The 24,474-nt window shown below is 38.8% G+C and overlaps 2 protein-coding genes across 3 annotated transcripts in view; both read right to left on the minus strand.

Annotated features, from left to right (window-relative positions):
* Window positions 1–2,038, minus strand: part of LOC111563482 (probable carboxypeptidase X1) — a 47,231-nt gene extending 45,193 nt beyond the window's left edge. For both annotated transcript variants that reach the window (XM_055016385.1, XM_055016384.1), the window contains exon 1: window positions 223–2,038. In XM_055016385.1, the coding sequence (XP_054872360.1) occupies window positions 223–523 (301 nt within the window). In that variant the 5' untranslated portion in view covers window positions 524–2,038. The remainder of the gene's footprint in view (window positions 1–222) is intronic.
* A 148-nt stretch (window positions 2,039–2,186) lies between these two features.
* Window positions 2,187–10,564, minus strand: smu1a (SMU1 DNA replication regulator and spliceosomal factor a). The gene is made up of 12 exons (XM_023262558.3): window positions 10,427–10,564; window positions 8,960–9,170; window positions 8,131–8,283; window positions 7,666–7,776; window positions 7,389–7,517; window positions 6,570–6,689; window positions 6,359–6,475; window positions 5,839–5,966; window positions 5,174–5,300; window positions 4,884–5,051; window positions 4,432–4,584; window positions 2,187–3,390 (listed from the first exon to the last, which is right to left on the minus strand). Exons 1-12 carry the CDS (start codon window positions 10,450–10,452, stop codon window positions 3,292–3,294), a joined length of 1,542 nt encoding a protein of 513 aa, XP_023118326.1. The 5' UTR covers window positions 10,453–10,564; the 3' UTR covers window positions 2,187–3,291.
* Window positions 10,565–24,474: the final 13,910 nt, after the last annotated feature.

Consider the following 24,474-nt stretch of genomic DNA (forward strand, 5'->3'; position numbering starts at 1 on the left):
CACTATGGGTGTTTTTTTTTATAGGGAAAGTAATGAGACACTAATGAAGCTGTGAAAAGTACACCTCAGATTAGTGACAACTTTTTCCATGACAGACTAATTCACAAAAACACAGCAAATTTCACTTTAAACTACAGAATAAATGCATTAGTGATGAACTTGATCACTTTGAGTCCTACTAAACATGAATTAAAGAGCATTAAAAGACAGATTTCCACTCACCTAACTCAGGAGGACCTTCCTCTTCTTCAGCTTCCCGTCTGGATCCAGCTCTCTCTGCTGCTTTAGTTGTGTCTTCAGTAGTTGTGGTGGTTTTAGCTGTTGGTTTACTGTAACTGGTCGTGAATCCTGTGGTGGGAACCTCAGTGGCATCGCTTCTCCCTGCAGAAAAAAGGCTCTCAGCTGCATCTGAAACCACAGTGGTTCTCACTGTAGTTGTGTTAATAGCAAGAACGCTTGAAACAAGAACAAATGAGACACAATTCAGGAATAAAAGCAGAGTAAAATGCAGAAATCCGGCCATGGTAACTCTTCCCTGCAGAAACTCCTCCAACTCTCATTCAACCTCCCTGACCTGCAGCGCTGCTACATGGTCAAGGCAGCGACAATGCAAACGCAAATTCCTGTTACAGATTTTAAAAAATAAAGCTTAGGAGGATACATTTTTGGGTAATACAGTTTAGGAAGCAGAAACAGGTGGTATGACGCTATAATACATACGACTACTCTGTTAGCTTCAGATACAGCCTTGAACTCTAATCGTGACTATATCCTAAATCCGATTTAAATTAACCAATTTTCTAGTTGTACACCTCGTTTACATCTGCTTTCCTCAAGTTGTTATCCACTTTGATGAAGTAGACTAGAACACAGCCGTATTGAATCATTAGTCTGTTTGCACAACTGATTGTTCCAATGCCTTTTGTCCTCAAACACTGCTGTCACCTGATTCTGATTCACAGATGACCCCATTTTGAAAAACATCTTGAACATACACCACCATTCAAAAGTTTGAGGTCACTCAGACATGTCCTTATTTTTGAAAGAAAAGCATTTTTTTCAATGAAGATAACATTAATCAGAAATACAGTCTAGACATTACTAATGTGGTAAATGACTATTCTAGCTGGAAACAGCTGATTTGTAATGGAATATCTCCATAGAGGTACAAAGGAACATTTCCAGCAACCATCACTCCTGTGTTCTAATGCTACATTGTGTTAGCTAATGGTGTTGAAATGTTAATTGATGATTAGAAAACCCTTGTGCAGTTATGTTAGCACATGGATAAAAGTGTGAGTTTGCATGGAAAACATGAAATTGTCTGGGTGACCCCAAACTTTTGAACAGTACAGTGTGTGCTTGTTGAAAATGGTTGCATAAAACATGTATTTAAAAAAGATACTTCGTTAGAAACGTTAATTTCCCTGATTTTGTTATTTTCTAGACAAAGCAATTAGTCAGAAAAATTGCTCTAATTTATGTAAATAGTGAAGACTATTGTTATGTGCAGTCCAAGAACAATTATTGATTTCATTAGTAAAGTAAAATACAAAAAGTCAAATTGTACTTTTTTTCACAAAAAAAATCTCATTTTATCAATTTGGTATAAGAAATGACGTTGGTTCTCCTCACTGTGTCATTATAATAATCAGGAAAAAAAAAATCACTATAATACCAGAAAAAAACTCTAAAACTAGGCAACTTTTAAAACTCACAGTGAACTTTATCAATTAGACACAGTATTTTGCTGTTTTAAGCAACAAATGTACATTTAAACTAAAAATACTTTAAACACATTTGTGCTATTATTTTGAAAGTCTTGCAAAAAATCCCGACTTCTCCCTGACTTGACACTCCTGTCTGAATAGCTGCTGAACCAACAACCATCCCATCAGTTTATTCAGAGATTACACTCAGTCAAACCTCCTCTTCATCAGAGGAACTGCATTTGCTAAACCTCTTCCTCGCACCCTGATGAAGCAGGAAACAGACAATACAGAAAGATTCAGAATCTGTTTGAAAACTCACGGAAATACGTTCAGTCATGGCTGCACAGTGACATCTGCTGTTCCTGTTACTTTAAACCTTAAAAATAATGTGAAGAATTCTTTAAAAAGGCTGCAATAATTCACATTAACTCCCAATTCTGTGAGTATTCTGGCATCACAGGTCACATTTGACTGTTCTGGTTAAATAGCTTTAATGGCACAAAGAAATGTTACGAGGGACATTTGTACATCCAGAAGCTTCCTTTTAAATTCATGCACGCAAGATCTGGGAGAAGTTGTATAAATCTGACCATCAAGCTGACATGAATGAAAAAGAAAACTAAAGCAGATGAAGAAAAAAAAACAGTCCTCAACATTTAAGTCTGATTCCTCAAGACGTGCTTGTGGAATGTGGAGAAAAAAACCTAATAATAAGATGCTTTATTCTAAAATTTCAATATTTTACGTGACAGTATAATCCCTCACTGCAAGTCTCCTCTTGACAAAACTGCTTTTTTTGACTACACATCAGCCACATTGGAAGATCTGAGTGATGACGTTAACACGTAACATGTTTTTGTTAAGAAAAAAACAACACAACAACACACACTATTTAACCAGGCCTTTCTGGAAAAACAATCCCAAAAAAATGCTATTAAAAAATATATTTACAAAGAAGAGGAATTTTCAAAACAAGAATTGATTCTAGTATCTACACTCCTCACCCCGAACACTTGACAGCTCCCCTCCTCTGTGAGAAAACGCTTATCAAGTGTCTGTGAAGCTCAGGTGTTGAGCAGAAGAACCTTATTTATTTGAACAGCCACTGAAAATGAGCACAGAATGACTGTGAAGGGGCTTTCTCTCACCATCTGGCAAAATACAGAAGAAGCATTTGTAGCCGTCTAGTGCTTCACACTTCATAGTTTCATACCTGCTGCTTGATTAACAGGAATAAACAGAATCACAGTAAAGCAAATGCGGCTTTGTAAGACACACTAATTGTACGTTGGACAACCTGAAAATGAAGTATTGTAGACACTGAGTGACAATTTAATATGAAAGATTTTTGCAGCCTGTTTGCAAGAAGTGAAGGCTTAGTAAATGACGGCTCTGCTGTGTACCATCCTAAACACGCACCTGAATGTGTCAAACTGATGGCGCTCCTGTAAATCTAAACCTTAAAGTCCACGTGGAGCTTTGACGGATGTAAAACAGAACAGAAAGGGCTGAGCAGAGTCGGGAGTGAGGAGAGCAGCTGCTCGGTGAGTACATCAAGTGTCCTCTCAGGACGACGCTTTTAAGGCTTCCAGAGCTTCAGCAGGCCATCCTCGCTGTAGGTGGAGATGAGGTTCTGGTGGGGGTGGTGGGCGATGCCGATCACGTCCTTCTCGTGTACCTGGACAGGAGGAGGAGGCGTGAGACGTGAGCAGGAGGCAGAGGTAACAATGAGACTCAAACAAGGCGGAGCTTCTACAAGTCAATAAAACCAACATTTATTCAGTTGCTGATGCACAAAATTCCATGTTTTAATATTTGGTGCTGCAGTTAAATAGAAAACTGATTAATCTGTTACTATCTATTACAAAGAATATTCAAATAATAATAACTTCCCTTACATTTGGCCAAAAACTGCAGTGACTTCCACACATCCTTATGTCTGACATAAATGCGCTTGTTCAGTATCACAATTTACAATTCTATAATTTCATTCAGCAGCGACATACATCTGACAGTAGATACAACACTAGCAAGGATCTAGTCAGGAGAAGACAACCTAAATAAGTGCCATAAAACCAATTCAAGTGTGATAATAGGACCTCAGTGTCTACAGCTAGCGTGGGAGGTAACAGGATTTATTTTTTGCATTCTGTCAAGTGCAAAGGGAGCTGTTTTCACTGTAGTTTTGTATGCATCCATCATGTTTAAATGTATGAAGTTTAAAAGTTTAGGAGCTCCACTGTGCAGCTGTCTTGTTAGAAATAACCGGCTGCATTTAAAAGTGCACTGATTGCTGAAATAAATCTAATAACTTGCGCCATTAACAATTTCTCTCTTTTGCATCATTTGCACTAACAGCGCTTTTACTTGTAATAAACTTCTAAATTTTCCATTATAACTACCTGTTCCTCTTGACTTAACTTTGTGAGAAAGAAGAGTCGACAGATGAATCAAACGTCCCCTTTTATGGGAGCGTGATGAAGAAAACCTGACTAAACAAAGGAACTTGATAATCACCGTCATTATTTCTGATTGGGGCTTTAGGCTTTGTTGTGCCAAAGTAAATCTCACAGAGTCGATAGCAAGACAAGAAAGCTACACATCCCACCTTCAAGACCCTGATCAAAACTTTACTGATAGAACTTGCAGGAGAAACAGAGGAGGGATAAGCGGTGATATTTTTGGACACTTTGATCTGTGCTCGAGTGCAGCAACGTACCGTCAGCGTTCTCTCCAGCTTGCCGGTGACTGTGCTGAAGCAGTAGAGCACAAAGTCTTCTCCCACGCAATAGATCCACTCACCGCGGGGCGACAGAGTGCAGCACACAAAGTCACCGCCTTCCCTCTTACCAGAGCTGAAACTCCTCACGATCTTCACAGCGAGAACATTCAAACACACACACGAAGCATATGTGTAAAAGGGCAAGTAGGTAGGTTCAGTTTTATGAGCAAACAACTGAAAATACCTACAATATTTCATGTTTACTGCTTAGGAGAAAAAAAACGTAACAACTATTAGTCAAGCGATGAATTTCTTCAAACAAGATAAACCCACAATTTTATGTAATGGCACAGAAAACTATTTCAGAAACCTGTTCCTAACACTTGTGTAGTAACACTGAGCTCTGAAATCTTGCCAGACTGTTTCCGGGAGCAAAGACTTGAACTGACCTGTCCCTGCATGTTCATGATGACCACAGTGTTGGAGCGATTACACACTACAAAGTGCTCGGGGTTCTTGGGCAGCAGGATGACGTTGTTGACTGTGATGTCGGTGCCGGCTGATGTTCCCAGAGGTTTAAAGGTGCTGCTGCACTCTGTGGTCTTCACGTTCCACACCTGAAGCAGGTGGAATAGAAGGTGACAAGACAGAAGATATATGAAGGAGACATGTGACGCTGTTAGAGCTAAGAGAAAATTTATTAAAGCCCAGTTTGTCAGTCTGCAGCTGCTTCTTTTACCTTTACTGTACCGTCGGAGGAGGCGCTGACAATGTGATGCCCGTCTGGGGTGAAAGTGGCCTCGTTGACAAACGAAGAGTGACCGCGGAACTCCTTTAGAGTTTTACCTGACTTCAGTCCGTGGATTCTTATGCAAACACACAAGGATGATGTTAACATACATTTTCCAAGAAGGTTGGTCAGTAAAGAGTAAAATGTTCCTGTTAAGGAGGGGTCTTAAAAAGCCCATATTATGCACATGTACATGTTTAGAATTATATTTTGGGGGTCTACTGGAATAGTTTACATACTTTAATGTTCAAAAAACAGAATCTGAAATGCTCCAGACAATGGCAGCAGATTAGATAAAACGACCCATAGTTAGGTGCGTAGATCTAAGAGTATCGGCAGAGTTGTAGAGAGTTGTAGCTTTAGCAGAAGTGGTTCTGTGTTTTGTTATGCAAATGAGTTATACAAAGACGTGGATAAGTAACTAAAAAGAGGTCTGGATTTCAAATGAGTCTTTTCAGGTAAGTAAGGAGAAGTGTTTTCTGTAAGAGACAAAAGCTTCCAGTTGCTCCATAACCACAAAAAGCACATTATAGGTTTTTTTTACACTTACATTTACAGCTGCCTTTAGAAAAGCACAAAAAATTTTGAAAGTGTTTGGTCCAATAAAAGTTTACCTGATGGTCTGATCGAAGGAGGCACTGAGGAGCTGGCTGCTGTCTTTACAGAAACTGAGACATGTAACTCCTTTGCTGTGGGCTCGTTCAAACCTCCTCAGACACTGACCGCTCTGGATCTTCCAGACCTACAAAGACACATTCATAGCATCTTTAATGATGGTTTTTACTAGTTGACAGTGGCAGAACTTAAGTAAGATTTCTCTCATCACTCCAAATGTTTTACTCTTTTGTATATAGTTCAATATTTTAAAAAAAGATATGTTTTAGTACAAAAAGGAATCGCATAAGCAACTGAGGTAGGTGTGACTCACATTAGTTTTCCACTGGACATTTAGTGGCAAACAGCTTATTTTGCATCTGATTTCTGTCATTCCATTTTACAAACTTTCAAAGTTTCAACAAACAATAATCCAGCTCTAATGAGCTAATACTAAGAGTTTCTTGAACACAGAGTTGTGAAATTGTAAAAAAGCATTCAAGAGCAATGAGAAAATAAGAAGTAACATTTGTCCTCTACCTTGATCTTTCCATCCTGGGCTCCGGTGGCCAACATCTCTGTGTCCCGACTGAAGCACATACACAACACGGCATCATCCATCATCATGAAGTTATCCTGAGCCTGGTACTTCAGATCCTGTAGGACACGACACACACAGAATCATTTCAAATCAGAACAACCCATTTGAAAAAGTAAGTGCAAATGTAGCTTCATTTCAGTAAACAGCTACCTTTCTGATTTTGCCAGTGGTGAAGTTCCAGACTTCAATGAAGCCGTCTACGGAGCCGGTGACCAGATACTGACCATCAGGGGAGAATCGGGAACACTCCACATGAGATTTCTGTCCAAACTGTGCGAGGAAGGAAAACACCCAAAACATTAAGGTCATAAAATTTACCAAAAGTCTGGGAAAGTGTGAAAATGACATACACTACAAGCCAAAAGTTTGAAAGCAAGATCAAATTCATACAAAAAAGATCATAGTTTCATTGGTGTACTTTGCAGCATAATAAACAAGACAGAATACATTTTTACTACAATTATCAGGCATTTGTATCTGTACTCTTGTTTCTTTACTCGGCTGTTTCTTTGCATCCACTTCTGTGGTAGTTATAGAGATACAGAGCTATACAGCTGAGATTTATTGGGAATTTATTGAAAACAATGCAAAATGTGATTTGTTTATTTTTACTTTTACACTGAAGTTGTGACGCTTTTAAATTTTCTCAACTCTAAAACTAAGCCCATCTTTTCTTTTGTTAACATTTATTTAGCAATTGCCTGGTAACATCAATGCATACCTAAAGGTAAATTGAAGAAAATGGTGCATATCAATGAAAGCAAAGTGTGATCATGCAGTAAATACGTCCCAAAATCCACAGAATTCATACAGGTATTTAAGAAAGACATTGTGAACATAAACTTGAAGTTGTTTCCAAACTTTCGACCTGTTGTGTACATGTGGGCTTGTTTGAAGAGTCTGGCATTGTAAAGAAGGGAATTAATGCATATGCCTCCTACATTGTCCATTTTTGGACAGTTTGTGTACCTTGATGTGTCTACTGAGCTGCGTGGGGAAGCGCTCCTCCTCCACATCTTTGACGGCAGCTTTACCTCTGAACAAATCGATGGTCATACCAGGAGGAAGGAGACCCTGATGCTGCTGCCACTTCAGAGACTGAAGAAGGGAAAAACGCAGACAGTGAGCAAAATCATCAGTCTTAGTTATATGTGTGTTGAATGTTTATCAAGAACCACAGCTGTATTGCAAATAAGTCAGGATTAAGATGCTTTATTGACAACATACAGGCTTTCAGAGCACTAACCTGTCCCAGCAGAGCCATGAGACGAGAGGGCGGCACCACGCTGACCTCTCCAGCCAGAGCCTGAGCAATAGCTGCCCGACGCTTCTCCTTACTACTGCCGTCTGGGTATGCCTGGAAAGAGTTTAACCGATATGAGTTTTAAATATAATTGTATATTTGCTTAATAAATACTATATCACATTTCCGTCTATTGTTCTTTAAAAAAGATGAAGATTCCTATCGGATTGCATTTATTTACTCAACGGTTAATGCTTCCTTTGGAATGTTTTTTGTTACCACTGATACACAATCTTGTGTTTTAGGAAATCAAAAATGGAGAAAAATATAGTTCTGATAATGTAACAAAGTTTCTGTTAACAAATTCTCCCTAAAACTTAATACAGAACTTCGATACATCTAATGATGAATAAACTGAAAGGTCTTGGGACTTGAAAGGCAAAATAAAACGGGCAAATGGGCACTCACCTCTCTGGGATCGAAGTAAGAGCGAGCCAGCAGGTTCTCCAAGTGGATGTATCTCTCTGGCTGCGTCTGTTTCAGCATAATCATGGGGTCGGTCTGTCTGAGGAGGGAACGAGCTGCTCCAAGCTCTCTCAACTCAATCAGCTCCAACACAACCTAGTCAGAAAACAACACAGAGGCATGAAATACTAGATTCCCTATCACCGGAAGATCTACCAGCATGAGTTTTGACAACAGCAGAACAGATCCTGGGTCAAAAATGATCAATTTATCTGGAAAAAAAACAAAGATTTTGCAAAACTGCTTCTGTGAATATGATACAAATAAAGTTGAAAGCACGAAGCAGATTTTGTCCAAAATACTAGGTGAGAGATAAGCAAAGGGCTGTACTTCTCTCTCTAGCTCACTTTTAATTTGTAAAACAATAATTTATGGCAATTCTAAGACAAAGATTTTTAACTTCATATTTGGTGAGTGAGCAAATCTTGCAAAGTAGTTCTGACAGACATTAAATTAGTGTTTAGAATAAACAAACGAATGCAGAGACATCAGAAAACGAGCTGGTGATAAGGACGACAAATACTTAGTTTCAACATAATCAAACCCCTGCTGAATTACTGTTAAGAAGTCTGACTAATCACAATATTAATAAAATCATTATTATTATTTTCATTATTATTAGTAGTAGTAGTATTAATAATAACAATAATAATGTCTTCTCCAACTTCTTCTTGTTGCGCTAAGAATGCAGGATGATTTCAAATTCCTGTGTGAGGACAACGCAGGTTGGACAAGATGATATGCTGCAGACCACAGTTTATCCTACCCTTACCTGCTCATAAAGGTCTATTAAAGTCTTATCTGGCAGCTTGAGGGACTGGATGGCTTGCAGGACAGTATCCCAGTGGCCACTGTTGATGTCTGCCACGAAGCTCTCGATACTGTCCACGGTGTTCAGAGACACAGTGGTCTCCTCCTGCAGCGTGACGAGAGTCCGGTGCAGATTGTTCTCTTTTAAGTACTGCATAATCAGACGGATCACGCTGTGAAAAACACAGATGATTAGGTAGGTAATTAGGAAGCATGACAGATCAGCTGAAATAATTCTAATAAGAAATGATTTAGAAGGAGTCACAGCTTGATGGAGGTAGATCATTTAACAAAAACAAATCTAATAAACACTTAGGAATTTGTTGTTGCTGAAATGTAAGTGATTAGAAACACCCCCGGTGGCACAACTCTGCTCTGGTGCTGGCATGTCAATAACAGCAAATATTATCGCATAATTTATGTGTTACTTGGCTTGTTACAATTATTAGATTATTTGAGCTGACAGTGATCCTGTTTTATAATCATGTTTCTATCCACCTGTATAAAAACAGCTGGATAAAACTAATTGAAACATCTTATTTCAGTCACTACTTTCACGTCATTTCCCAGCCTTTGTATCCACTGCTTGTGCTGTGAACTAAAGGCATCACCTGTTTATAACAAAGCACTCAGTGTGTACTATTTGATGAGCATCTATTTATTTAGTTGCAAAGACAAACGCATTTTCATTTTAAACCAACAGTAAACCACACATTTTGTTTACTAAGTTTATTTCCCACCCTAAAATGCAAGACTCAGTACACATCTTCTAATGTAATAGACACTTATCAAAATGTTTTTATTGTACAATCACGTACATAAAAAACAATATCTGTAAGTACCATTGTATTATTTTAAATTCTAATACTGGCATCATCTTCAACCCTCCAGCATCTGTTGGGATCGTGTAGGAACAAAGTACCTTTGCCACTGAGAATACTGAATACATTTCTGTTAGTGTAGATAGTGATACCGAACAAACATGACCAAATTTAATACGACAACAAATTTTAATATTACGCTGCTCAGCTTTGAATGGTTTACATCTACGGTCAAAACAGAGTCTATGGCAGCTAGGAGCACAAGGCTAGCAAGAGCTAACTAACTCTAACTCCAGTGTCTGTCAGGTCTGTTTCGTGCTCATGAAAACAAAAATATAGAGCGCGCAGACGGTTTAAAGCTTCAAATAACACAGAGAGGCTTGAAACTGAAATTATCATCCCTTCGCCACGTTTGAAAAAGCGCGAACGGCGTTTATACGGTTCTGACTGAGAGTTAGCCTGTTAGCTTAGCGCGCTAATGCTAGTGGAGTGCAGCCTAGGATGCAGCAGGCCTCACCGCCCGAAAATATGGCCAAATGTGGGGTTATTCACGGGCGAATAGCCGCAGGAACAGCCATACTGCAAGAATAATTAATTGAACTACTTACTCTGCGGATTCCACCTCCAGAGACATGATTATTTATCTTAAAACAGCAGCTACGAGTCACTCCAGAGTCCGCAGCAGCAACAGCAGCGAGAAACACGCAGGATGGACAGACACAGGAGAAGGGGGAGGAGCCAACGACGTCACTCACAAGAGGCGGAAGAAGAAGCTATTATTCTACCTGACAATACACCAGACATTTGTGAAGAAACATGTAATTTCATCTGATATTCAACAATGCCTGACCGCAAGATAGATTGTAAAAAAAATCCTACTATTTGTACAAAAAATAAATAAATTTTCATGTGAATGTATCTTCAATTTTCGGTAGTTTTTTGGTTTATTTTGTAAATTAATGCCCGTTTCTTTGATTTTACTCGGTATTATCTGGAATTTAATGAAATCGGTAAAATCTGTAAAATAATAGTAAAAACTACAGCTAGTACCTGTCAAGTTTTTTTTACATTGCACATGGTAAATAATTATTTAATAAATAAATAAATAAATTAATTAATTTTTAAAAACTGGGGGGAAAAAAAAGAAAAAAAAGCGTATCAATCTGACCGCAAGAGCGTCACAAAAACATGTTAAAACGCAGTGGAATACTGTAACATTCAAAAATTGAAAACATTGATAACATTGGCAAATGTCTCTAAAATAAAGTTTTTTTTTTTACAGCACTTTTTACAGTAAAAGTGTAATTTTATGGTCATTTTGTTTTTGGTTTTTTTCTGCAGTTTTGCTAGATAATAGCTGTAATTTTTTTTCAAAAACTAGCTAGTGCAGATTAAAGATCTCTGCTGCTTGGCGATTTGGCAATAATTTAAATGTCCATGATTATAAAGTTAGGGTAAAGCTATCATTTTTCTCCTAGGCCCATGAGTAAGTATGAAATAATCAAACAGTTTTTAAAGTCAGCAATAATTTATGTTGCAGTTAAAGTCAGAAGAAGATCAACATTTTAAAATAAAGTTAGATACTACATTGTTCACTTCCAGATACATGAGACTAAATGTTTTGTGCCTTTGTAGACACACTGTGATCTGTAAGTTGTAATGTTTAAATAATAAACTGAGGCATAATATTGTTGAAATTGAAGTATTTTTCATTAAAACATTCAGGTTGTTCATAATGTTTTTTTTTTTTTAAAAAAGACAGTCATTAGAAGTGAACATTTTCAGAATGTACTTTTTTGCACTAAAACAAAGGGAAACATTTGGAGGTGTCATTATTTATAGGTGATTATGCTCTGATTTTACTGATGCGGCCCAGTTGAGATCAAACTGGACTGCATGTGGCCCCTGAACTAGAATGAGTGTGACGCCCGTGCATTAACCCATCAACAGTAAAAGGCTCTCATACGGTCATCACGTTGTAGATCCTGAAATCTGTTATTTCTTAAATCCACAGTCCAGATTGTGCAAGAACTCCTTTGAAAGGGCACCAGAGTTATTTTGCTGCTAGAAATTAGTTTAATTAGAGCATATATCAGGATGATTATCTCACTGATAGAGGTTTCATTAAACAGGGTTCCCTCCTGCCTCCTTATGTTAAGCCGAAGCAGAAGCAGATTTGTGTTCCCAGGGACTCAATCAATGAAAGATCTATAATGAGTGTTCATGCAGCCATCCCCGTTTGCTGTGATGTTTGTCCTCATTTTCAACAGGGGGCACTCTCTGCATGGTTATGACACCGAGGCCCTCTTGACTCCCTTCTTTCTGCCAGTGAAGGTCTTTCAAGGTTATGATGATGATGATGCACAGTGCAGCACCACTTCAGTCTGCAGGCCTGGGTTTGATTGTTGTGGGCAAATATGACATAATCCCCCTGTGAGCCCCTTCCACATTGGAAATGAATTTGGCACCAACAACACAGCAGATCCTGGTTGGTCTCATTTGCCTTTGCAGATGGAGAAATATATTGGGAAGCAATGAGGGGAAAGCACAGAGGGACGGGGAGGGGAGGAGCAGGGTTTCCACACAATACCGTAACACCGCAGCCATTCAGAATATATTAACATGAAAGCAGAAGAAAGACGTCAATATAATTTTGCCGTCTTCTGGCATGACAAAGCAGAGGCTGTTCAGAAAACGCTTACCAATGAGGGAGACGCCACCACGCCGGAAGAGTGACAGCAACACAAAAGGCTGTAATGTAATCACTCCATCCTTTCTGGGAAAAACAAAAGAAAAATCTAAATTTATGTGAGGTGCCACTTTTAGCGTGCAATAAAGTTACTCCTTTCCAACATAATTAGAACACATTACCACCACAAAGAAACTTAGTTTTTCTTTGTTCTGACAGGAAGACAAAAAACATCTTGTGGGAAAAAAAAGAGAAAAATAGTGTTGCACCTGATCAGTGATGGAGGACAGCGCTGTGAAGGAATCTGGTGTAACGACTCTCACCAGCAACTCTCCAAATGTCTTGTTTTCATGCCAAACATGCAAAAAGCAAAAGTATTTTGACAGTTTTCACGATACACTAAGACACAGGGATTAAATTGTGGCATTCACGAGCCAAACAGGTCAGCTGTTCAGCAAAACAGTAGCATTTGTCTCCAGTTTACTGCCTCCAGATCGCATTTTTGCAAAACGCTGCACACAGTGTTGCATTTCTGGAACAATCTTCACAGATGCAACGTCTAGTGTTCTCATGGAAACCACTTAAAATGCTAAACTGAAAGGGCCACTTGGTCACGCTGAATACTCACAGCCCTCACAATAATAACAAATAAAAGCGTGGCGACTTGTTTAAGAGATGAGCAGATGAATCAATCAGCAGACAGCAGAATGGAGCAGCAGGAGAGAACAAGCATCCAGGGATCCACGCAGGGTTGGACCTGTCATTTTCCCAGCGAGGGAAACCGACTGTCTGCGTTGTAGATATGACAGCAAGTCACATCACTTAGACAGGTGCCCTATTTTCTAAACTTTTACTCCGTCCTACATTTGTATTTTGGGCAACCATATGTAACTAATGGCATTGATGTACACAGCTGATGCATGCTTGTGTTGCGTTTAGGGAGCTTATATGAAAGTAAAGACACTGCAGGTTATAAAAATCTATTAGACATAATTCTCTCCTTGAATTTGCCAATTATTAAAAAAAAAAAAAAAAAAAAAAGCTGCAAACAAATGCACATGGGAAATAAAAAATCCTCGCTGCATGTACCAGCTGAGATTCGGTGGCATTGCTTTTTAATGGGGATAAAACCAGATAAGAAAAAGTTACAGAAAATAGCACATCTTTGCAATGTCTTGTCAGCTAAGGAGGGGATTACAGGTGTGCTTTACTGAGACTGGAACAGAAAAGAATCTTTGCATGCATTCTGCTTTTCGGTTGAGCTCTACTTATTCGCAAGAAGCAGCTACAGAAAAACAAAAATTGAAAGTCAGGGCTTTGTCACGGAATCAGATGATGCACTGCAGATTCATGATCTGAATCAGAAATGAAAAACATGAATTAATCAGTGTTTTTACTGTTTATACACATCAATGAAGGGAGGAAGTTTATTAAGCAAGTGCATGTAAGAATTTTTGCTCTCATGATTCCCTTAAAGGACCATAATCAGTTTCTGTGTTCAACATATGATGACTATGTAACATTTTTAGAACATTTTGAGACACGATTTAGTGGCATAAACCTAAAATCTGCAATAGAAAACTTTTAGTACACATTTTTAAACTGCTCCCATGGAATGAAACTCTATATCCATGGGTTTTTCTTTTATACCCTTAAGGATAAGCTTCAGTCAAGTTAAGATTTCTTTCATTGGCTTTCGATAAGTGACACCAACTGTGGCCCATGGAGTTACAGTTTGCATGACTAATGATTGATGACTCTGCCTTACTGAGGAGTGACAGTACTTTCACAGATTGTACTACAACATGTGACCAGTGTTGTCGCTTTTGTAACAGATAGGTTCCACTTCGACTCTATGAAGCTGGACTTGCCAACACATATGGACACACAAAACTGCTACATAGACGACATTACTTGGTCCAGCTATTTTGAAGTGAGGGAATCAATTTGGTTGTGACTTTGTACTGCAGCTTTTAGGCTACAGTTCTGAATTCCAACTGATAAAGGCGCAAATGAGTTGCTAAATTTACGCCACCAAACTCTGTATCATCTAGCTGGTGGTAAGAGGTCATACACCAGGTAAAGAATATGGAATGTTTACCTGTGAAAGCAGACGCTGGTCATGAATAAACAGAAGGTTAAAAACAGTCTCTAAAACACAACAAGGTTCTGTACAAGTTGCAAACCAGTTCAATCTTGGCATGAAATTAACACTGGACTTAAAGGCAAACACATCACAGTATTTACATAGTTCTGCTTCTTTCATGTTTCTTTAATGTGAATTTGCATTGAGCATGAAGTAAGTGTTATTTGTGCTTTCACACACTGTTCATTTCACAACATTTCCAGTTGACTAGCCAGCTGATGTGCAGAACATCACGAACAAAACTCAGATCAGTGGATGAAGCCTCATTGCTTTGTTTGGTTTTGTTTGTCTCTTTGAGAGGTTTGCCCTTGAGTGTACCCAGCGGCCAAACACAATGAACAAGGGTCCATTAATTTGATGCTGAGAAGTTACTCGCAGCTCCTTGCTAATGGCTGATTTCTGCGCCAGTCAGTCAGCCCTTGAGTCACGAGTGGCAGTGGGTAGAGGCAGTGTGTTTGTGAGCGTATGCATATAAAACGTATTGGTGATAGGGGTAGTGGTGGAGGGTTATCGTCCAGGCGGTAAATCTTGATGGCTCTTCTCCCTGTGGGCTGTTTGCTGCTCAGGTCTGAGCGTCAGCCTTATCGGCATGTTCATTATTCTCAATGGATGCAATGGAAAGCCAAGAGGGGCTCATTGAGAAACCTTTATTGATATTTTCAGTCTTCACGATACAAAAACGGCAATAAAGAGTAGCAGTGCATCTGTAGAACTGTATTCAGTTTGATGGAAAAGAGGCGCACAAATCCATACAAAGACTCAGAATCGGGTTTGTTCATGCTGTAGCTGCTTGCATTGGAGAGTGATAAATTACAGGTCATCAAGGTGATGAAGCACTGAGCTAGAAACGGGATTATGCCTGTGAGGCGGTGCACCAAGCAGAACACATGTGAACTGATATATGTTAGTCCCTGCAGTCTGGATAAGAGAGATACGCAGCAGGGCATGTCTCTGCCCGTGACAATGTAAATAGAGGCTATCCACTTACCGGGTGAATGCCGCTGCCTCTCCTCAGCTGAAAAGCTCCAGGGTTGCACTGTATTTGAGAAAAAAAAAAGACGAAAACACCCATAAAGTGCTGACACAAGTGGATGGTTTTGAGAGGGGTAAGCTCGCTCTTTTTACTCTATCTCTGCTCGCTGAGGCGTCTGCGCTCATGTAGTCGACAACTTGAGGCGTCTGTGTTTGTCTGGGTGCTTGAGAATTCCCTGGTGAGGTTTAAAGACATTTAACAAACATGCCGGACGTTTTTCAAAAGCATGCTTTTTTGTTGTAGACTTTTGGAGCCTTGATAGAAGGTCACAATGCCAGTGATGAGCTTTGAGGTGTGAAATAGCAGCCGACGTTCTGTCGTGGAGGCTGAACAAAATCATGTACTTGCAAGCAGTAAAACAGTATTGGGACTTTAAGAGAGAAAAACAGCGATATCTTCAAAGGTTTGTGACTTCTTCTGAGGAGTTCTTATGGTAAGCTACAAAAAAATCCCTTCACTGCTTTAATGAAATTCTGAAGGCCTCACTTTGCTTCAAATGAACTGGGCCATATTTGACTAAGTATGTGTGAAGGCAAAAGTCATTATATCTCTTCTGAATAGCCACACTGAAAGCTGGGGTGACAAACCTGCTATTATAGCCTCCTCTGGGACAAATGACAGGAACCCTGTGTCCTCGTAGTCTCAACAAAACAAATATTACAAATGGGAATAACCTCACACAATTCATGATGGTCTCTCCTTTCACTCCTTTATTGTGGTGTGCTAAATTGTACACATAAGTGAAGTAATTTTTTTTGAAAAATAGAAAATAAACCATGCCAACAGCCTTGCACAAGAAGGAAACGTTGTCTGCTCGTCATTCTAATGCTAGAAAGTGGCTTCAAGAGCTTGTGGCCTTTAGATGCAGAACGTCTTCGTTTCATCATGTTTCAAAGTTTTCAGTTTCACATCAAAAGTGCAGGTTCTCTGTTTATACCTGGAAACACCTCAGTCATGGTAGAAAAATCCCCCAAAACCAACCTGAGATTGAAGCCATCAGCTCTCATGGGGGACTGGTGCAGCATCAGCATGTTCCGGGCCTTAACGATGAAAAAGGAGCTCTCAGTTTACTAGACGTTCCAGTCTCCCCTAATGGCCATTATCTCTGGGTAGAGAACAAAAGAATGAAATTGCAGGTACAAGCGGCCAAAATGAGTTTCCTCTATAGGGTGAATGAGCTCAACCTTAGAGACAGGGTGAGGATCTTGGACATTCGGAGGAGCTTGGAGTCAAATCAGTGCTCCATCATGTCGAAAAGAGCAAGCTGAGGTGGCTTGGGCATCTGACTAGGATGTATTCTGGGTGCACTCCTTTGGAGACTGTCCTGGCAACTGGGAGGACATACTGGTGTAGAGATTTACAGAAGGGCTACATTTTTTAAAGTAATTTTTTTGGCTTTATCAGATAGGTGAGTTAAGAGGCAGACAAGAATGCAGGGAGTACCTGCAACAAAGGGCCATGAGCTGAAATCAAACTCAGGTCACTGTGTCTGTTTATTGGTCGCCCGCTTAATCTGTTGGGCTATCTGGGCACCCCAGGATTACATTTCTTATGTGGTCAGGGAATGCTTTGGAAATCCCCAGAAGGAGCTGGAAAAAGGTGCCGGGGACAAGGATGACTGTATAGTCCTGCTTAGCCTGCTGCCACCTCAACTTGACAGTTGATGGATGAATGGATGGATGGATGGATGGATGGATGGATGGATGGTAGAAGTCTTTAGAAAAGGCCTCATCCTCTTTGATGATTTCCAGGTTGCAAGATAAATACTGTATTTCACTAGTCCACCGTCTGACTGCTCTATAGCATTTATACATAATGAATCATTTGTCATACTTCACCTCATGCACAGCACACTATGGCACATTTGGTGTCAAGACAGGTAAAGATTCTCTACAAATCATGGAAACATACAGTATGTAATGTCTATTATGTCCTCGACAATTATGATTAAGTTATAGCAGTGAAAGTTGAAGAGTTTGGACCTTCTTAATACACCCACAGAGAAGTGTTCGACCGTTGATGGTGGAAATCGAGGAATTTACCTTTCTTGTCTTTACCTTCCACACCAGTCTCAAGATTCAAACTGACAACCCTCTCTAGCCCTTACAGAAGCACAGTCCACAGTGATACAGTAAAATCCTCCAAGGTGCAGAGCCACAAATTCTACAATCATTCTACTGAAGCTCACAATTAAAACCTAATTGTGTTCAGAAACCAATTCAACAGAGCTCACAGGAGGCAAATCCGGCAGGTTGAAATGAGGTTATTATGCAAAACATAGAAGACAAAGGGAGGCTATTTGCAGTTAATTAACGTGGTAATTTTCTTAGTAACTGTCTAATAATTTATACAGCAGAAAGGATGTGGATACTTAGGCTTTTCTGCTGAGTTTTACTGGAGCAATTGCCTCGTTAGTAACTGGGCTTGACCGTTCATTTGTATGATTCTCACACTTTTCCCGTAGAGCTATTGATTCCACACGTCTTGCGTATTGGCATGCACAGGCATGATAATAAGTAAATCCATCTTCTCTCAGTCCCTGCTGAGGGTGTTGCAGACCTAAGGGGAAGAGGTAACACATTCAGGTCTAATTTTCCTGTCTTTTGTTCAGGATTACCGTCACATCATCTCTTTCCAGTCCCACCACAGCACCAATGCATGAAGTGCAGGGGGACTAAGATGCATTTGGGATACTCACTGGCTGATGGAACCCAATAATAGAATATATTCATCCATGGTGGTTTAATTATCTTGTAGTGCTGGAGTGGAACAAAGCTAGTTGATGGGATATAAACACTCAAAGATAGAAGTGCACTTCACTTGAGATAGATACACCCGAGCTAATGTAAAAAAAAAAGATGATCATTTTGCATTCTTGCCATCTTAGACACACATAAACCATAAAAAAGAGCGAAGCACAGACACATTGAAGTATTAAACTAATGCATTCCAGTTGAAATCTTTCCTCATTAATCAAATCCTAAGCTCCTTCTTAAAGTACAAACTGTGTTTTTATTGTAGCATGTTAGCATACATGTCACCAGTCCATTTGACTTTTGACACCCAATGGATTTTGAGAGAGTCCCTCACATTTCATTCTTTACTGATTGTGGCTATTTTCGCTGTTCCACAGTAGCATGTCCCAGCACGGAGCTGGTTTCAAGCTGAAATAATGGGCCGTGGACTGTCACCGTGCCCCACGTCACCTGTCATCTGTAGAGACAGGAATGGCATGCATGGTTCCTTTTCAAATATTGGATCGGGCTGAAAATCACGAGCTCTTCGGGGGTGGCAACTGGAGAAATGGAACAAGAAATCTGAAATGTCACTGCCTCTCCTCATCTGTCCAGCAGCATTCTATATTACTTTTTCAATGGCATTTTGTCTCTGCAGGAAATGGCCTGGATGTAAGAGAAACCCATTTGCAAAGGTCACAGCCGGATCATGACAGCCTGGTGGCATTTTCATTCAATCTGCATTTTTAATGTATCATTTATGACATATAGCAGAACAAAGATATCATTTTGTGAAATACCCATAAGTCTTATTTACTCACTGAAGAACTCCACTGAAGCATTTTCTATTTGCTTTGCGCAGGGGACTTTTCAAGGAATTCACAGAACAGTATCAGTGGACAACCAAACACAGGTGCATGCGGACCAACAACAAAAACATGGACACAGAGACTAACAAATTCCATTTCTGTTGTGAAGTTCTTGTACTCTACATTGTCTCATTCACATTACAGTCTGCAAAGAAAAGGTGCAGAAAAATCCTGTCTCGATTAAAAACGCTTATGTCAACTATTTGTAGCATTTAAGATATAATGATGGATGTATTCAGTATGCAAGTGCATCTCCACAAATTCATTTTTAAAGTTGGAGATATAATTACTTGTAGTATACTATCATGTGAAGATTCTTTTGTTTTTATTGTTTCTGGCTCTGATATTTTTGAAAGATACCACACCTTTTTGAACCTACTGATTTGGTTTGGAGCTCAGAGGGTTAAAATTCCTTTTAAATAATGGTACTATTTTGCTTCACTATTCGGACATGAATATTTTGAGCTAAAACCAAAATGCAAAGATGTGCCGCTGACTGAAGGAGACATTTTTCTTCACTGTGTTTACGGGGATGAACGCTCCGTGATGCAGGGAAAACACCTGCAAACAAAAACATGGACTCAGACGCACACAGTTTCCTTCAGCACACAACACTCAGCTGCACTCAATCCTACTCAGGTGGACGGGAGTGTGAGGCAGAAGAAACGGCGAGTGAACATCCGTCAATCTCTCCCCTCCCCTTCTCTGAGCTGCAGAGGGAAGCCCGACCAGCAGGACGTGAGGGGAAAGACAACACTCTGGCTGCAGCATCATGTGATATTATCTTCCACAGCTGTCTGAGGCAGTTGGGGAGTTCGCAGACATAGAGTGATTTGATTTGTTCTCACACTCCACCATCACATTCCAGTAAATCTAATAGCTTTCTTGATATTTGCCTGGAAACAATCATTTGAAATTCTGCATTATGGAAGATTTTGTAGTAGATACTGGGCTGCTTTGTATATGCAATAAAAATGATAGCTTCTGTGTCATGCTTTATATATATATAAAATCTAGAATTCTGAATATATGGAATGAAAGTCTGAATATATATATATATATATATATATATATATATATATATATATATATATATATATATATATATATACATATACATATATGTGTGTGTGTGTATATATGTGTGTGTGTGTGTATATATATATATATATTTGTGAAAATGCACTGTAAAAAATCTGCAAAACTATTGTATGAATACATTTAAAAACTGTAAAAACTGTGAAATAATGGTAAACAGCTGTAAAAATAATAATCTTCAAACTATTTACATACAGAAAATACTGTAATTTTATGTGTCACACATTGTAAAGGCACAAATTAATATTTCTAAAATATATATAGATATTAGACATTTACATTTATCATGTAAATTAATACTTTTTGTGCTATTTTACCAGATATTATTTATAATTTAACAACATGGGGAAAATCGTTAATATAATATTGTTTTAATTATTTATGTTTTTTCCCTGATTTAAATACAGAAAAAAGGACAAAGTTTTACAATCAAACACTGTGAAAAAATCAATTCAAATTTGTAAAAATACAGCTTTCATGGAGACATTACGCAAAATTGTTTTGTAAACTATACTTTTTGTATGATTTTACTACTTTTATTTAACAAAACAGGGGAAATCTGTAAAATAACAATAAATTACAATTTAAAAAATCAACTTTTACAGTGTAGCTTTTTAAATTCTCTTGCAGAAAACAGTGAATGACAGAACATATGTTGTCAAAATAACAAAACTCAGGCACATTATGAACCCACTTTGTACTGTGTGTGTGATCTGTGAGGGATAAATCAGAGGCTGAGTCAGTCATGACAAACATAAGTGCCATTACAAAAAGTTTCAGACGCTGAACTCTTCGGCTGCAGGCCATCTGAGCGTGGGGGCATCAGCTGTGTTTTGAGCTTTTGCAGCATGAATGTTAAACAAAGTACTGAACAAAGTAATTATGGCCTGAAGCTCCAGAACACATTGGAAAGTCTCCTGCTAACTGCAGGCTAACTAAAAAAAATTAGCAAAGAGGTGTATCTGGTCTCTGGTATCCAACTACAACACACAACTTAAATGGGTGAATTTTTAAAGGATCACCTCCTGCCCAGTTGTCATGAACGTGGAAATTAGCCACGCAGACCAAAACCATTTTTGCACCAGGCTGCAAACATTTTACTCCTTTTGTAAAATTGCATGTTTTAACATTGAAGCCAACAGGGACTGGAGCCAGTCTCAAGTGGACAGTAGGTGGAACTGCAGTTTTTGGCACGTCAGTGTTGTTTGGCATCACTTTTTTTCAGAAACAGAAGTTGTTACTTGTTCCATACATTCTATCACTGTGTCTGAAGCAAACCACATCTGGTTTTTCTTGCACTTGCATCACGTTAACACATCCGTAGAGTTATGGAATGCATACTTTTTTTCACTCTCATGCATTATTTTCTTTTTTTCTTGGCCGTGCAGAGATTTTTTAAAAATCATGAAGCGTTTCCTATATGGTAATTCAATCATTTCTTTTCTTTGTATGACACAGTAAGAGACACTGAAACTATAAAATGTTGACAGCTAATCACTAATACATGTAACAGACGCTGATATGAAAATGTTCGACACGCAGGGAATCAAACCAATAACCCCATGTGTATTGGCGTTCTCACTGAGCTACACAGAAATAAAGAGCTCTGCACAGTATGAAGCTGAAGTGACTCTCTTCTCATCTCTCGCTCTGCTTTTTGTTCAATATGTATTCAGAAAATTAATATTCATCTCATTTTTCCAACCATCCTCACGCTTCTTCTGCAAAAATGCAAGAGATTACGTAACACTAAATATCTTTTGTGGCTAAGGAGACTGGAAAGAATGAACAGTGTCAGAGAGCAGAGGTGTTTCTAAACCTCCATTTAGTGGAGTAAAAAGCTTATACAACATGAAAACCCACGCAGCACAACACTGAATAGCTGATAAGACTCTAGTCTTATCCGGCGCAATATGGTGCCAGTGTTGTTTTCTTCCTGCAGGGAGGAAAAAGTGTGTTTTTCCACATTTAATAAGACTGGAGTTTGACAGCAAGACTGTGGGTTTAAATCTCTACATCTCAGTGAACATGTTTTAGCATTAAAACTTGAAGCTGGATTCTGTTTTGCTTCTAAATTTTCATCTACATCACATATACACCATGTTTCTGTAATGGTTAATCAACCAGTATGTGCAACCTCTTTTATCAAACTGATATTTTCCATGAAAATTCACACTTTTATTCATGTGCTAACATAACTGCACAAGGGTTTTCTAATCATCAATGAGCCTTTCAACACCATTAGCTAACACAATGTAGCATTAGAACACAGGAGTGATGGTTGCTGGAAATGTTCCTCTGTACCTCTATGGAGATATTCCATTAAAAATCAGCTGTTTCCAGCTACAATAGTCATTTACCACATTAACTATGTCTAGACTGTATTTCTGATTAATTTAATGTTAATTTCATTGAAAAAAATGTTTTTCTTTCAAAAATAAGGACATTTTTAAGTGACCTCCAACTTTTGAACAGTAGTGTACATTTTCTTCTTAGAAAATGCAATTTTTACATGTATGCTTATACTGTTTATATTTTTAGGACACATGGGAGAAACTTTAACATTAGTAATTTTCACTCGGGGATCAATAAAGTATTTCTGATTCTGACTGAACTGAATTTCTCCACTCTAGCTGAGTTAGTTTAGATACCAGTTACAGATGAAAGCAGGTAAGTTTTATTCATTATGAAAGGATGAGAAAATTCTGCTATTCACATTGAGGAATCTGTCATCAGTCAAGGATCCATATATTTTGAAAAATGACTTTCCCTCTTTGTTATTTAGTTTTCCATTTGAATGAAAGCGCCATCTTAGTTTCATAATGCGTTATTACTTTACACTGCTCTCCATGTTTGATCCTTCGAATATTGCACTGATCCTTGCTCCTAATGAACATATTTTATTTAAAACTACAAAACACTTCTGACTTATGGAGGATATTGTCATTATTAGTGTTTCTTTTTTTTTCTCTCTGTGAATTGGATTGCAATCATTTTAAAAGACTTTAGCAGTTCCGCCTTTTAAGTATATCGTCCTCCTGAAAATCATATGGGAAATAAGCAGCCGATGCCACAGCTGAGCATTTCCACATTAGGACTGCAGTGTACTAATGACAGTGTCAGAAACACATCTCAACAAAAAATGCACAAGTAATGTCAGCTTGCAGGGTGGGACATGCTGTGTATCACTATTCTTCTTTACTATATTTTGTTTTTGTTTGAACATGAGTCGTTTTACAGCACTTTAGCAAAGACACAACAGAAAGAGCATAAACAACTTCTAAATATGTAACTTTAACACAAAAAGATGAGATTTTAGAGGTTTATTCAGTGACCAGTGAGGAACTTTAAGTGTTGTGCCTCCTTCTAGTGATCCAGCTTGAAAGAAAATAAGAAAAAAAATCCACTTGGGAAACACGGACATTTCTTTTGCCCAATATAAAGTGCTTTTCCCGTGGCTCTGCTGGCAGAAGTCAGTGCCTCAGGGCTAAATGATATGTTCTGTTGACCAGTGTCAGCCAAGCCCGATTCAGTATCCTGCAGGGAAAAGTGAAATCCTGCTACTGCAGAGTTACAGTCTGTCTCCTCATGTGAACCCACTCTTTGTAGTCGCAGTCAGTGAAACGTGACATCATCCAATTACACCCAGCTATTTCCCAGCAGTTATTAAATAGTGGGAAGATCTTTAATATTTTTCTGTTTTATCGCATTCTTTATTTATACCCTCCCTTGACTTTTCGTTCTTATTTCTTACTATCTTTTGATCTTTTCCCCACGAACTGACATCTCTATTCTGCACCGTTGCAGCGAGTCTCATCCCCCTCAGGGATCAATAAAGTTTATTTGTCTTATCTTGTTTCTCCAGGGAAAGTTGACTGAGCATGGATTTCTTTTTAACACTCATGTGATCAGGCTCAGTCACCGTTAAACAAATTCACGCCAGGATGCCACGTAATAAACCCGCGGTCTGTTGAACACTGACTGAACAGCTCCACTGGAGCAGTTTGAGGTTTTTCTACTTTGCTCAAGGGCATTCTGACACGATAGCTGTTGATGTGGCGGGAGGTGTTTCTCATCCGAGTTTTA

Source organism: Amphiprion ocellaris, chromosome 13, assembly GCF_022539595.1.
Source record: "Amphiprion ocellaris isolate individual 3 ecotype Okinawa chromosome 13, ASM2253959v1, whole genome shotgun sequence".
In the NCBI taxonomy this organism is placed as follows: Eukaryota; Metazoa; Chordata; class Actinopteri; family Pomacentridae; genus Amphiprion; species Amphiprion ocellaris.